General features: G+C 39.5%; 1 protein-coding gene across 9 annotated transcripts in view; it reads left to right on the plus strand.

Moving 5' to 3' along the window:
- Positions 1-7,161: 7,161 nt before the first annotated feature.
- ROBO2 (roundabout guidance receptor 2) overlaps positions 7,162-16,409 on the plus strand; it is a 652,403-nt gene continuing 643,155 nt past the window's right edge. For 6 of the 9 annotated variants that reach the window (XM_061430013.1, XM_061430088.1, XM_061430401.1 and 3 more), the window contains exon 1: positions 7,162-7,919. In XM_061430013.1, the coding sequence (XP_061285997.1) occupies positions 7,859-7,919 (61 nt within the window). In that variant the 5' untranslated portion in view covers positions 7,162-7,858. The remainder of the gene's footprint in view (positions 7,920-16,409) is intronic. The other 3 variants (XM_061430482.1, XM_061430520.1, XM_061430591.1) reach the window with 1 other exon arrangement.

Here is a 16,409-nt window from a genome sequence, read left to right on the forward strand (position 1 = left end):
GCTTTTTAGTAAATGATTAAGCAGTAGAAACTGCTTTAGAGAATTTTCATCTAAATTGAAATACTCTGATATGAAGTACTTTATATGTCATATTATTCCTTCATTTATAGGTTTGTTTCTAAATTTGGACCATGACGATTTTTCCAGATATTTCACTTTAGTAAGACAATGTGCCTTACATCTCTCATTTTGTAAGTAAAATTATATTACTTACACTCCCTGATGGTATTGAATAACTAAAAACACAATGTTTGTTGTAAAAGGACTTCAAGAACTCTATAGGTGGTCAGAAGTTATTTTATCAGGCAGATATAAGATAATTTGGATATTGGAAGAAAATCAGAATCTACTCCCAAACAGATTAGTTCTTCTGTATGACAGAACCTTAGGCAGTTCAATTGGATTACATGTGCCCTTGGATTAATTCCATGATATTATTGTAAGGGACAATAAGCAACTTCTTTTGAATTTGAACAATTCATTAGTAAATAGTCTAAAAGACAACTCAGTGAGCCAATATAACTAAAAATTTGGGAATGGTAGGTATGACGAATCTTTTCCTAAATCTTTGACAATTCTTTATTCTTAAGAACAACAAAAATTCTGTTTTGGATTAAAAAAAAAAAAACACCTTATTAGGATTACAGTTATGTGATGCTAAAATTCAATTATACAAAAAACCCAGATTGGAGCAGATGGACTTGAAATAGTTTGGCAAAAAATCAAAGGGATTTTCTTGGGTTCATGATGTTGTGGTGCAAAAATAGCAAAAAGTGTATTATTTGACATCACTGAAATTAAACTGTATACTAAAATTAGCACTTGAGCGTTTTAAATAGAGATGATAAAATAGGGAGCAGAAAAAGACTATGTAGGGATAAGAAGCCTAGCCTGTCACGGTCAGAGGCCACAAAGATAGAGGGTCACCTGTAAATAATTTACAACTTTGGGAGATTGACAACTTTGCTTATTTTAAAAACACTTTCCTAATCTAGATGAGAGGTTATCTCCCCCACCAGAGAGCTACTTTTAAATAAATGGCCAAGGTTGTAATTTCATGGATTACTTATACAGAGGGATGGGGAAATGAACAACTTCAGAATGAGGTCTACGGACACTAAGCAGATAAAACTTCATCAGGGGACTCTGAGATACCTTTGTGCTCAGAGGCTCAGTTGTGTCCGACTCTTTGTAAACCCATGCAGTGTAGCCCACCAGGATACTCTGGCCTTCGGATTTCCCAGGCAAGAATAATGGAGTGAGTTGCCATTTCCTTCTCCAGGGCATCTTCCTGACCCAGGGACGGAACCTGTGTCTCCTGTGTCTCATGCACTGCCAGGTGGATTCTCTACCACTGTGTCATTGTGTGTTTTCAAAACTCTAAATTTTAAGGTAAACATACTTGAAGAAATTATGCTTCGATATTATTTATTACTTTCTATAGTATTTTATTTAATCAAGAGCTAGGTAGTGTTTGAAAGCATCACTAAAGTTTTCAATCAAGATAGAAAATGATTTTCCAAATTGATTTTAATTCTAAAACAAGATAAATTCTTCCTGATGACAAATGATGTTATTTGGTAGAAAATATTTTGCTTTTGTGAAATATTGCTACATTTCAGTCATTTAAATCTCATATCTCTAAAAATGGAATATTTTAAAGAACTCCATGTCATGTAGTAAAAGTACTAATCATGAATAGATACACAGAGAGGCAGACTGATTACATACAGTGAAGTATGAGTGAATATTGAAAATGAATTGATTGAAACAGGATACTTAGAACATATTTCAGAAGAACAATATGCAATTTATCTTGGCTCCTTCAAATCATTTTGAAACAAGCTGGAGTGTAATAAAAAAAATAAAAAATATAAGAGCAAATGAATCATTCTTCTCTGATCTGGATTTTTAATGCTTTGCTTATTTTAATTGTCCTCTGTCCTTTTGTAGATAGTAACCTATACATTTCATGTAAATGTGGTGTTTCTGCATAGTATGCTAAGACAATCTTATTATACAAAGAAAAATTTCAAACTGAACTGATAAGGAATGATCTTTTGGCTGTAAAAGGATTCTTCAATTTTGGAAACAAAATTGATTATGTATTTCTGTTTGTTTAGTGTACTCAATCTTAAATTAATCAATCAAAGCAATTTATTAAAGTGTTACAATGTTTTGCAGTGTGGAAGATGTTTTAAAAATACTTAGGAGGATAGATATTATAGAGATCAGGATTCAAATGAAGAGTGCCCTTTTCATTAATTCGGGTTAGATATCTAAATTTCAATGTACAGTTTGCTCATTTGTACAATGGGAGTAATGACCACATAAGGTTCTCATAGGCCTTAAATGATTTAATGAATGTTTAAAAACTAGAACAATTCCTGGCAAGTTATCACAAGTGCTTACCACATTGCAGTAGATATTGAAATTATTGGTATGGATCAATTTGCCTATGTATACAAATTTTCAACTATAATAAGGGCATGTTGGAAAGAGTAAAAAAAATAGTTTGGGGTTTTTCAAATTATACCACATCCTTTGGGACTCTGGAAAACAAATATTTATGGAACAAATAAACAAATAAATATGGAAAACAAATATTTAATATTTTATATTATGCAGATTTCCTTCAGATGAGTATTTTATGGTTCTCCAGGAATGCCAACTCAAAAATGCAATCACAATCAAGTCCATTTGATCACTTTACTCCATTTAGGGTTCATTGCAGCCTCCTACTGTCTGAGCTACCAGGAAATGACCCATAGATTTCTTTAGATGTATTAAAATATATCATTACCTGGCAGGCACATTTTGAACACCTAATAATATGATTCCAAGTTTTACATAAAAGGAGCCTAGATTTCACATACATTTCTCTATTCAGCTGCTTGTTTAGAGAACAATAAGAGAAAAAACAATTAATATTTGGAAATATATTGAAGCCAAGTACCCATTTAAAATTCTGTATCTTAAAACTTCCAATTTGGTGGTGGGGTGCTTCACTGTTCTAAGCTATATCTGGCTTTGTCTTAATGAAAACCTAATTTTTTTTTTTTATCTAAAACACTGCTAAAATTGAATTTCCAGCATCTACTATAAAGTTTAGGTTTTAAAATTTTTCCTTTCAGAAAAACAGTGAGAAATCCATTTTTTCCATAGACAATGCTCACTAAAAATGTGTTAAATTTAATAGAAATGTAAAAGTAAAAGTCGCCCAGTCGTGTCTGACTCTTTGTGACCCCATGGACTATACAGTTCATGGAATTCTCCAGGCCAAAATACTGGAGTGGGTAGCCTTTCCCTTCTCCAGGGGATCTTCCCAACCCAGGGATTGAACCCAGGTCTCCTGCACTGCAGGCGGATTCTTTACCAACTGAGCCGTAAGGCAAGCCCAAGAACACTGGAGTGGGTAGCCTATCCCTTCCCCAGGTGGGTTCTTTACCAACTGAGCTATCAGGGAAGCCCTAACAGGAATGTAAACTTTTGTCTAATACAGATCTTATCAAACTTTCCAGAAGGTGATGACTCTGTTCCTTTTGGACTTATTTTTGTGCATATGACATTTTTGTCTGTAGAGTGTGTGAGTTTTGGTCATAATCTTGAACCATCACTTGGTATGAGATTCTTGTATCTCATATAAAAATGACCAATTCATCAGTTTTCCTTGGTTACATTTTGTATCAAATGAGATACTGACAAAGTATTCTTTTAAGCATCATTAATGAACTTACCTTCAAGAAAAATCACAATACATAGACCCCTCTCCCCCAAACTCCTTTGCTACAGATATTATAAGATTTAGGGAAAGAGGAGAAGGGGCAACAGAGGATGAGATGGTTGGATGGCATCACTGACTCAATGGACATGAGTTTGCGCAAGCTCCAGGAGATGGTGAAGGACAGGGAAGTCTGGCATGCTGCAGTCCATGGGGTCGCAAAGAGTTGGACACCATTTAGCAACTGAACAACTACAGACAATATTACATAATGAAGGTTGTGTATTGCAAAAAGACAAAAAGATGCCACTTGATTGAAACCAGTGGTGTGCCTTGTCACTTTATTAGGAAAAGTATGAATGCAAAACAATGGTATTAGGCGAACTTCCCTGGCAGTACAGTGGTTAAGACCTGAACTTAGAGAACTGGGGTTCCATTTCTGGTCAGTGAACTAAGATCCTGCATGCCATAAGGCACACCCCCCCAAATCATTAAATTACTTTTAAAATGATGATGCTTAGTCCGGAATACCAAATAAATATAACCAAAGGAATGTCTCTTAAGTAAACCTTTTCTTTGTACGAGGTCATTTCATACTCTACACAAGGACAACTTTCTGTGAGATATGAGGTAACACTTTTCTGTCCCAGAGAACATTCTCTTTCAACCTACTCTTCTGCAGCTTCCCCCGTATACCTTTCTGCCTCAGAATGATTTTATAGATCACCTAAGGAAAGGCATTTGCAGATGACGAGTCTAACCAATATGAAGTTAAATCTATCTTTTGCCCTCCAAATGAATAGCCAGGAGAAAATGGTTCTAGAGGAAATGCCCAATATCTTCCTTTCTGAGATCTATGTTAAAATTAAAGAGCTTTTAAGTCTATATGATTTGTTAATTTCTGCCTTATTATTAAGGAGACTTTACTTTCAGAATATTTTTTATTGTATCCATGTAAGAAAATTTGACTTGGGCTTCCCTGGTGGCTCAGTGGTAATACATGCAATGCAAGAGAGGCGTGCAGGAGATAAGGATTTGACCCCTAGGTTGGGAAGATCCCCTGGAGAAGGAAATGGCAATTCACTCCAGTATTCTTGCCTGGAGAATCCCATGGACAGGGGAGCCTGGTAGGCTACTGTACATGGAGTTGCAAGAGTTGGACTTAGCAACTAAACAATAACAGAAAGGAAATTTGACTCCTGATAGAAATTGGGGATGGGTGGTGGTGGTGGTGGTACATTATTTGGAGGAATGAAGTAGACTTTTTAATTCCTGACTTTAAATCTAGTCAGAATGTTTAAAATGAAAAATTTTAAGTTATCAATTATTTGGAAATATTAACAACAGATAAGAGAAATATTAATCCAATGAATTTTGAGGATTCCCATGACCATATCATTTAAGTTAGACTTGGCCCTTTGGGGAAAGCATGCTAACTTGTCTAGACGTTTTCCTCTCCCATCCCCACCCTTTTTTTTTCATAGAGAGCTAAAAGAATAATACATTCAGAATCGTTACTGTGAAAATTCAAGTGATTTAACTTTAGCACACTAATGCACTTTTTAAAAAAAAAAAACAACTAAATAATGTATATCAAAAGTGTGCTGAAATTACTTTTAATGCTTCACAAGAAAAGTGGCTTGTTTTATTCTTTTGCAAGACTATTTCATTACCATAATTTTCAAGCATGCAGAGATGCCATAAAAACTCTCCAAATTACTTGAGTGTCAGTGGTCATTTTTTTTTTTTTTGAAATACATACTTTCACATCCATAATAGGCAAGGGAAAGCTAACTTGAGTGGCAAACCCCAAATGTACCACCAAACAAAGGCTCTTCAAACTGCTTCACAAGGCCACAGACAGAAAGAATCTTTTCTAATGTTTTCCAGTAGAGGGAACTAAAGATTCACCATCCAGCTTTTAACTCGACTCGGGAACCTGCGTGAGTTCGTATCACCCGCCTTGTAATCATCCGAACAAGCATCAAACAGCTTACCAGCGAGCCTCTGATCACACGTGGGCTGGCCCACACGGCCACACCGGCGGCTCCGCAGACACTAGGGCCTCTTTGATCTAACGTGGGCTGCCTTAATCATTCCGGTCCTGAATGGCATTCACTTGGTGGGTTCTACGTTAATTTTCAGGATTTTCTCATCTCTGAGCTGGAATTCGGCTGTTTTTGAGCTTCGTTAGCTCAGTTGGGTTTTCAGCTTTCCCTGATACTGTATTTTCCGAATTTCCTTTCAGAGGTAATAGTCCCTGGAGGGTGAGGACTTCGGGTACCGCCCCCGTCCCCCTGATCCCCTCTCTTCTTTCCATCCCAGGCGTTTTCTGCTGAACTCCCTAGCATCCCACCATCCCACGTCAAACTCATCTTTGAGGGGTCATAAAGCAACTGAGTAACAAACAGAAGACGGAATATTACCCTTCCCCCTCCCCCGGGGATTCCTCAGAGGGTCGTAGATCTTGGCTAAAACAGGTCAGGAGAGACTACAGATTTCTGTACGACCCCCACCCGCCCCACACCCGGTTTCTTTCTTGTGCCTTTTTAACGACGGAGAGAGCACCCCCACACAACCTTTCCGCTCCAAAAGGTGGTTATATTGTTACCTTTCCTTTCCTCCCTCCCGCTCAGCTCATTCTGCTAAAAGGTGAACAGTGAATGTTTGTGTGATTTTAACCGGTAATGAGGCTGCGCCCTAGGTCCGGGAGGATGATCTTTTTCCAGAAAGCGCGTGTATCTCCGGCATACTGGAGGGATGAATAACTAGGAAGCGCTTCCATGAAATCACTCACCGAGAAAATTACCTGCCCATTAAACCGGACGCGGCGAGGAGCAGGCGGCTAGAGCCCACCTATCCCCTCCCGAGGCGGGAAGGAGGGGGAGAAGGGGCGGCGCAGGGAAGGGGAAGGAGTGGACCGGTGGCCTCGGCTCCGAATTTGTTAATTTCCGTCCCGCTAGGACTCTGGGCTTTCCAGCTTTCCCTGGCCCTTTGCCCAGCGGGCGGCCGTCCCCCTGTGCAGGCGGGTGGCGGAGTGTGAAGGTGCAGGCTCGGAGCACCCCCTCAACACCCACGCCCCCTCCCCTCCCCCGGGCAGACTCCAAGCAGCTTTCATTCCTCCCCTCCCCTCCCGCCTCCTCGCCTTCCCTCCTCTAAGTCCTTCCACCCGCGGCAGCTGCAGGAGGAGGCGGACGCTCTGCTGCGGGGCCCTGGGAGGAGCGGAGGCCGGACCAGGGGGACTGGCGGCTGGATCCTGGCGGGCGGCTGGACCGCGCGCTCGCTCCTTCGCTCTCCCGCGCCTGGGCTCCCGGGGCTCACCCGCCCCGCTCGGCTCCCGCCCGCCGCCGCCAGGGCTCGCGGGCGCTCGGAGGCGGCACCGCGGGGGGTGGCTGCAGCCCCAGCCCTGCCCCTCCCCTCCCTCGCTGCTTCCTCTCCTCTCTCCCCGCCGCCCCACCACGTAGGAGTTCGGATTCTCCACCCGACTCGTCCAGATTTCCCTTTGCCTCTCTTTTGGAAACGCGAGAGGTGGGGGAGGCAACGAGGTGGCGGAGGAGAGGCTGGCCAAGTCGGCCCGCCTGCAAAGTGGTGCTCTGACACATCCTTATTATGGAAGTTAAGTGAAAAAACTCGGGACGTGGAGCGGCTACTGAGACGGACGCCGGGGGAAAGGAAACCAGTGGGCAGGCCAATGTTTTTTTTCGGCAGTGCGCTGGCAAGTTTGTGGAACACTTTCTAGGAATTAGGTCTTTTTCCTTCCCCGACCCCCCTTCATCTTCTTGACTTCTGAAGAAAGAACTTGGCTTTGGATTGCCATGGAGCCTGAGGAGAGAGGGTTAGACACACTTGAATAACCCCTCCGGCTGGGCTGAATTCGTGGGAATTTAGGAAGCCAGAGTGTGGAAATACAGCAGCCTTTGACGCGCCCTCGGTTAATTTGGATGGATCCAAATGTGCGCCCCTCAACACCTCGCCACTCTCCCCTTCTGATCTTGCCATTTGCTCTTCTCGACTTTAATTAGCATCTACGAAGAGTCTAAACTTTGGACCTACCTCTTTTTTTGATACTTATTTTTGTACTTTTTGCTCTCTGGGATTGGTTTCTTAAGCAATCTGGATCCTTTTTAATATGTCAAAATGAGTCGGCTGATGTTTACACAACTACTGCTCTGTGGATTTTTATATGTTCGGGTTGATGGTAAGTTAAAATGCTTTTATCTTGTTCCTCACCCCCCAGAAACATTTCTTTCTGAGTCGGATGTGGACTGTAAATAAAAATGACATTATATCTGTCGGTCCCTTTTGGCCAGGCATGGGAGCTTTGCAGGAGCAGAGGTTTTAAGTCTTTTGTTTATAAACTGCTGCAAGTGGAACGTGTTAGGACTCACCTATTGTTGTAATTAATTAATTAACGAGTTGGGTAATAAATGATGGGCTCTCAGTTTTGTTAGAAAAAAGAAATATGAAAGTAAGTCTCTTTAACCAGTCTAATAGTCTGGGGCTTGTTCTCCCTTTGGGGTTGGTTTGTTCTTCTATCTGAACTTTGGTTTAGAGATTCTTAGTAAGTCATAGACACCCCATGAAGGTTCAGTGGGTTAGGAATTTGAGATACAAGTAACTCGAATCAATGTGTATCACCTGTGTGTTGGTAAGTGTTCTCTTAGAGGGTTAGCAGAATGAAGATTTAGATCATAGGGAGAAAACTGTCAAAAGTAAGACTGGGCGAGGCTCCAGGAAGGGGGAAGCAGAAGCTGTGGGCTGGCCCTGGGGCTCAGAACACTCAAATCAGTCCCCAGTGGCAAACACAATGGGGATCTGAAACAGGTGCTCTTGGTGTCTCCCTCTAGGTTGAGTCAGTCTGTCAAGCAGACAGCATTCTCTCTCTGCTTCTCCTGTCTTTTGTTCAGATTTGGTTTCCTGGGATAGTTTCACAGGATGTCAGTTTCCTGTGGGAGGATTGCAAAATCCTTTTTTGTAGCTCTTTTGAATGAGGAGTGGAAGTAATCATTAAGGCGCTCTTTCTGTTTGTTCCAAAGAAGAATGTCAAAAGAACATTTGGTATTCACCTTCTAGCGACTTTAATTTTCACATCGCTGGACAGAATTGGTCTAAAAGAGATTAGAGCATGATGTTTTTTGCCTGCCTGTGTGGATTGTCATACTTTAGATTTTTAGTGACTGTACGTATAAAAAATCTGACGTGTATTGGCCCAGATACTTGAGCCATCATAGTATCTTGTTGCTACATCAACTTTCTTCCAGAATTTGCATAGTGGACGAAGTCATTATTTGGGACACTGACTATTTTTGCTCGCCTGTAGAAGCTAACTTTGTTCCTGGCAGCTGCTGCTGCTGTCCAGAGCGCTATGTATCAGACTCAAAAAGGAAGCCTGTCTATAAACATAAGGCAATACAGATGAGTTTGCTTACTGTCAAGTGGCTGTTTTCTAACCTGGACTACAGGAGTACCTATGCCCCCAGCGATAGTAGGCAAGGCATTCATGTGGACACACTGCCTTTTTTTTTTTTCCCTTCTAAGTTGTAGATGCATAGGAATTAATCACTTTGGATTATACCATGATAATATCTGTAATCATATCTAATCATTCACCAGACATTTTCTTCAATACATTTACCTTGGTAGTAGACTTACATGACCAGAACTAAAAGGTTTACAGATTTGACCCAGGTGTCTTGATTATCATCATAAGAAGACTTTGATATAACTTTTTGGATAATATATCCTCAAAAGCCTGAATTTGTATATTTCAATACCAGAAATACATGTATAACCTATATATTAGACTATAGAATTATCACCAAGGCTTTTTTTTTTTTTTTTGGAGTCATTGTGTAGCTAGGAGGAATACAATTAAATTGCTCAGTGGAAGTGACAGAGGGAATCCGAAGAGCTTGGTGTTACAGAATGTAATTAATGTACCAGGGTGTTTGGAGATATATGAAACAAATGCAATTAGCCAGTTTGCTGGAACAGCAGTAGCAAGACATCATTTCTCCCCTCCCCGCCCTCCCTACTGTCCTAGCCCCCACCCTATTTCTCTCCCTTATTTCCTTCCTTGTTCCCCCCACCTTGTCCTTCCAGCCCCATACATACACCTAGGACCTTTGTTCTGACTTAATAATATAGATTACAGGGGGTAGTTTGTGTTTGTCTCATAATTGTGCAGCAAAATTCATGGTAATGTTGTGAAAAATGCCCAGGGTGGAGGAGTTGAAAAGGTAATAGTAAATTGTTGTGTGTGTGAAACTAGTTTTTCCATTTAGCATCTACTATGTCCAAGGCAGTGGAAACTGTGTACACTTATTAAATTAGTACGTAAGTCATACATTTGACATTGGATTGCCTTTGATTTACTCTTGAATGATGACAGCCCCTCCATGGGGATTGTTGAAAATTTGGGATGTAGACAACACTGCCCTCTAGGCTGTTTCAGCACACTGGGATTGCATGTTCACATGTATAATGAGGGGGTTGGTTTGTAGGATCTCTAAGCTTTCTGACTTTTCCAGGGCTCTATGGTTTCTGTTTACTTATTATCCGTCTTAGAAGCATGTGCTTATTCTCCCCATGAATTTCAAATTTAGAGAAGCTTGCACCATTTCAAAGATATACTGATTTTCCTTGTGGTAGACACAGAAATTAATTTTATTCAGTGACAAATGATACATAGATTTGCATTGAAATTTGCTTGGTGGGTTATTTATATGTGCATTTTTATGGTATATGAAAAATGTTAGACTTTTGCATCCTCATGGAAGTTATGTGCAAATATTATGATTTTTCCGTATCTTATGTCTGTAGGAACCCACAGAGAATAAAAATTAAGTTAGTTGAGGACTACAGACAAACTTTTATATCGGGACATAAATAAAGGCTGTCATTCAAGGCAGATTAATTAACCAGATGCAGATTTTTCTTTTGTGGTTATGTATGTGAATATGTATTGAGTTTAGCCTTTGTTCTCCAGATTTTCTGTATTTTTAAATACAGAAATATGGTTTTGTAATCGTTTACAGGGAACTAATAGGAACCATCACAAGACTGTTTGATTACATCCATATTCCATACATTGTGTCAATTTGATAATTTTTGAGTACTGGTGAAAATTATGTTTTTAAAATAAAAATAGTTTTTTGTCCTTAACTATTCTAAAATGAAAATGGCTCATGTGATATTTGGGGAGATAAAGATGATCTGTGTGTGTCGTGCAGATGTATAATCTCATATAGGTTTATGCATTTTGCTAAAGTGCTTCTTTCGGTAATGGGCTCATTATCCTAGCCATATGTAGTCCATTTCAGTACTTAAATTGCCTATAAGTAACCTGAAATTTCTTCGTGCAGCTATGCACTAATATCACATTTGAATTGGCTTTGTTTGAATAACCTTTGATTCTAGACAACATGTGGACCATAAACCAAAAGGGTTTCTTAAAACATAAAAAAAAGAATATCTCAAAGGAAAAAAGGTTATGATTATACAAAAAGAACAATTCTGGCCATGACATCCTTGAGCAACCTATATAAAACAGCATCTTTGCTAATAAAAATATGGGTGTCCAAGGACAGTGTTTCCATTTGGGTACATATATAGTAATGAAAGGAGCTTCTGTGTGTAGCTTCTTCATGTCTGACTCTTTGTGTCCAGTTAACATCTGCTCCAACAGTTCCTGCAGTCTATAAGAGACATTTATTTACTTCCTTTGTGCAATTTGGTTTATGAAGAGTTAGAAGAAAACATTCTCTTTTACTTACTTCTCCTAGTTCTCTTTCTCTTGCTCCTCCTGTTTCCCTCCATCATTTCTTCCTCCTTCATTTCTTCCTTCCCCTCCTCCTTTTTCTTTTTTAGATCCAGTGGAAGGAATCATAGAAACATTTGATGAGTTAGGAAAATAGGTGATAGTGTTTCTTGAATAACAGTTTAGAAAATCTGCATTTAAAGGAGATTATGTTAATAATATTTTAAGTTTGGACATACCCAGTTGGGACCTTGACATAAGTTTTCTTTTACCGTCCTGTATAGCTTTATGCAAACTTATGTGGTTCCTTTTCCAGTTTTGGCAGACAGAAGTCTACAGATAGTAGTTCAACCAGAAAGTTATGAAGTGCTATTTTATATATTTGTTTTCAAAGAGGAGTGTTGTTATGTTTCTTAAAGTGTTTCCAGGTATAGACCTGTCAACCTAAATCAAATACATTGATATTGATAATGATTTTCTTCTTTTAAATTATTGAATAAAGCATGAATGGATGATGACAAAATATTTTAAGGGGAAATTTCCATAAATTCTTACAATGTTTCAGCATAGTAGAAATCTTAATATAGTATCTAGAGTGTATTGTGTGTATGCTTATGTGTGCATGCTCAGTCATGTCTGACTCTTTGTGACCCCATGGACTGGAGCCCAGCAGGATCCTCTCTCCATGGGATTTTCCATGCAAGAATACTGGAGTGGGTTGTCATTTCCCACTCCAGGGGATCTTCCTTATGCAGGAATTGAACCTGCATCTCCTTCATTTATAGGTGGATTCTTAATGACTGTACCATCTTGGAAGCTAGAAGTGTAGCATATTCAACCCCCAAAACCTGTCTTAAACTCAAAACAATATTGACATTATCTAGAATTCAATCCTTAGTGTTTTCTTCTTTTGCTCTGTTTGCACCTAGTACTTAATATCTTTCATTTGGTCACATAGATTTTAAATCCTTTATGCTGATACTTCTCAAATTACCCTTATCATGTGTGGGAAGAATATTGGTTCCATGAGACTAGAACTTGGCTCTTCTGTATACCTTTGTATCTCCAGTGTCAATATATTACTTGACATATCCAGCTGACCACATGACATTTTTGCTTAGTATCTAATACGAATATATCAAACTCGAATGGTAACTAATTTGTTGGGCTGATCACTTCCCAGTGTATACAAATAGCAAATCATTGTATTGTACATCTGAAACTAATATAATGGGATATAGCGATTATACCTCAATAAAATAATTTAAAAAATGAATATATCAAACTCAAGCCCAGGATAGAATTTACTCCTCTTTCCAGTCATCTCCAGCTCAGCAAATGGCATCACCATTCGCAGAGGTTTTCATGATCCAATACTAGAAATCATTTTTTATTTGTTCTCATAGCCCATAGAAGAAGGCAATGGCAACCCATTCCAGTACTCTTGCCTGGAAAATCCCATGGATGGAGGAGCCTGGTAGGCTTCAGTCCATGGGGTCACTAGGAGTCAGACACGACTGAGCAACTTCACTTTGACTTTTTACTTGCATGAATTGGAGAAGGAAATGGCAACCTACTCCAGTGTTCTTATCTGGAGAATCCCAGAGATGGGGGAGCCTGGTGGGCTGCCGTCTTTGGGGTTGCACAGAGTTGGACAGGACTGAAGTGACCTAGCAGCAGCAGCAGAAGGAGCATAGCTCAATATCCGATTTACTAGTAAACCCCTTGGAATATATACCCTGATACCTACAGTTATGTGTGTATTTGTGATTTTTCTCCAACATTTTGATATAAGCATTTTCAAATATATAACAAAGCTGAAAGATGGTACAGTGAACCCTTACATTCCCACCTAGAGTCTACCACTATTTTGCTGTACTTGGTTACCATTTATTTCTCCCTTCCTGTATGCATCCATTAATTCACCTTACTGTTTTGATTGCATTTTCAAATGATTAGATTCCAAATGTTTCTTACTAATTCAGCTACCACCATCTCGGTCAAAACCTGGACTATTGGGGTAGCCTGATAAATGGTCATCCTGCCTCCATGCCTGTTCTTCTTATCCCCACATCTTTCCCCTATGCAGTTAATTCTTCACCTGGTAGCCACAGAGACCTTTTAAAAGCATGTAAATAAGATGATGGCAGCTCATTGCTCAGAAGCTTTTAATGGCTTCCACTGAGAACTCTACAATAGTATACAGGATTGTTCAAACTCAGGTCCCTCCTTGCCTCTCTGACCTCCTCTTTTCACACTCCCTGCTGGAACCTAGGTTTAAGACTTGTGTTTTTGGTGTTTTATTCCTGACTCAGGGCTTTTGCATGTGTTCTTTCTTCTGCCTGAGATATGCTTCCTTAGATCTTTGCATGATTGAGTCTTTCAGTTGATTTAATGAATCCCTATCCTATATCAGGTTTCCCTGGTTGTTCAGATGGTAAAGAATCTGCCTGCAGTGCAGGAGACCTGGGTTCCATCCCTGGGTCAGGAATATCCCCTGTAGCAGGTATGGTACCCACCCCAGTATTTTTGCCTGAAGAAATTCATGAATAGAGGAGCCTGATGGGCTACAATCCATGGGGTTGCAAAGAGTCTGACACGACTGAGCGACTAACAGTTTCACTTTATACTTTATCTAATATCACCTCTTCATGTATGTACATGGACTACCTTATCTAAAACTGCTTCCCTTAAAACACTATTGGGCTACCCTCTTACCTATCTTAATTTCATTCTTATCCCTTATCACATCCTTAAAGTGTGTGTGTGTCTATATGTCTGTGTGCACGCTCGCACATTCATTTGTATAAACAACCTTGAAGGGACCTACATTTTACCATACTTGCAAGCTAAGAAGTTAGACTGCTACAACTTTATGAATGCAGGCAAAGCACATGAGTATCCTGAGACTCAGATGGTGGCCTTTGTTAGTCACACCACATCAAGGGGCATGACTTCATGTCTGTATAGGTTTACCTTTCCCTTGAAAACCCTCAGGGACAAGGCCATGGGGCCCAGGTAGATGATGCACACAAGACGGATTGGCCCCACAGCTCAGGAGCCCTGAGCATGGAAACCAGAGTATTTTAGAATGGGCCATAAGGAAATCTGCCTAACTTTTGGCCTGGAGGGAAGCCTTGTCATGACTACATTAGATAGTAAACCAAGCTGCTTTCTGTTCTCAAGGGAGATCACCTACATTTTAGAAGCTTTTTGCTGTATGCATATGTTAGTGTGTTTAGTGTCTGCTGTTGCCACTGAGCTTCCAGGGCATGGACTTAACTTTGTCTCTTATCTCTGCCTGTGTTCCTCCTTTACCTGAAGCACAAGATGACAGATCGTAGACTCAATTATTTGTTGAATCAATGAAAAGGTGCTTATGGAGTGCTTTTGAAATGTTTATTTGCATGCCCTAGCCAACACAGGAAATAGTTACCGTTTGAATTAGGTTTATTTATTTATTTGGGGGTGTGTATTTCTATGTATCTCTCTCATTCTGTCTCTCTAGAGACAGAGTTCTCAAACATGCATATTTTGACATTAATGGCATCATGATTTCAGATGAAATTTAATATTCCACTTTTTACCTGGCAGGATATATAGAATTTACAGTTTTCTTTGCTTTTCTACCATGGTGGCTTACATGGCCACTCAGAATCCCCACACTAACACTGCTGTGTGTTAGCACACTGTTGAGTCATGTGTATATTTTGATAAGGCACTCCTTCAAATGATTCTAATGTTCCTATTAGGACCACACACGCTGTGATCTGACCAAGGAATGTTGACTGATTTTGATGATATCTGGCCCAGAAGTTGAGACTTTTCTTCATATTTAGGTCAACTTTTTATTTAAGCATTAGCAACAACAACAAAAGTTTAGTTCAGGGATAGAATTCAAAAGAATACTCCAATTATATACCTCTCATATTGAAAAAGAAGAGGAAGATTAAAATATCTGCAGCAATTAGTATTATCCTACCCTGCCTACTGTTGTAATCTTCCTGCTAGAGCCTTGTTTACCATCACTAATACTAAACTGAGATAAACTGGGTTGCCATTTTCTTCTTCAGGGGATCTTCCTGACCCAAAGGTCTACAATCTAATTTTGGAACTTTTTTGTTATCCAAGAAAAGAAGCCCTGTAGCCTGCTTCTTATCTGCCACTCCTCCCCTAGCCCTAGGAAGAAATTAGTCTTCTTTCTGTTTCTATAGCTTTGTCTATTTGGGGAATTACATGTAAATAGAATTATATGATATAGGATCTTTTGTGACTGGTTACTGTCCCTTCATCTCATGTTTTCAAGGGTCATCTATGTTGTATATCAGGACCTCATTCTTTTTTATTGCTGAATAGTATTCCATATCCTTTATCTTTTGAATTATTAGTTCATGGACATTGGTCATTTCCACTTTGGGAATAAAAATTTGTTATAAAGATTGTTGCTGTGAACAGTTGTGTATTAATCTTTGTCTGCACACATGCTTTAATTTCACTTGGGTGTATACCTGGAGTGGAATGGCTGGGTCATATGAAAATTCTGTTTACCCTCTTGAGGAACTGCAGGACTGTTTTCCACTGCAGCTATATGATTTTATGTTGCCACTGGCCATGTATGAGGTACATATATTCTTTTAATTCACTCACAGAAAGAAAATGTTGAATGGCCTTTTACAACTTAGATGTGAAGTTTGTAGTGAAACAAGTCTTACATGATAATATGCTTTAAATTCCCAACAGTCATAATTTCTAATCCCTTCAGTGATTGCCTTCTTCTGTTGCCCTGTAAAGTTTTACAAGTGAAATTAACCCAAACTGAACTTGTCACTTTTAGCAGTGACTTCAGCAATACTAAATGTAAATCACAGGATGATGACATCTCAACTCTTTCACTGGATGGAGAACTAAAGCTCAGAGTTTTTATGTACC

Source organism: Bos javanicus, chromosome 1, assembly GCF_032452875.1.
Source record: "Bos javanicus breed banteng chromosome 1, ARS-OSU_banteng_1.0, whole genome shotgun sequence".
Lineage (NCBI taxonomy): Eukaryota > Metazoa > Chordata > Mammalia > Artiodactyla > Bovidae > Bos > Bos javanicus.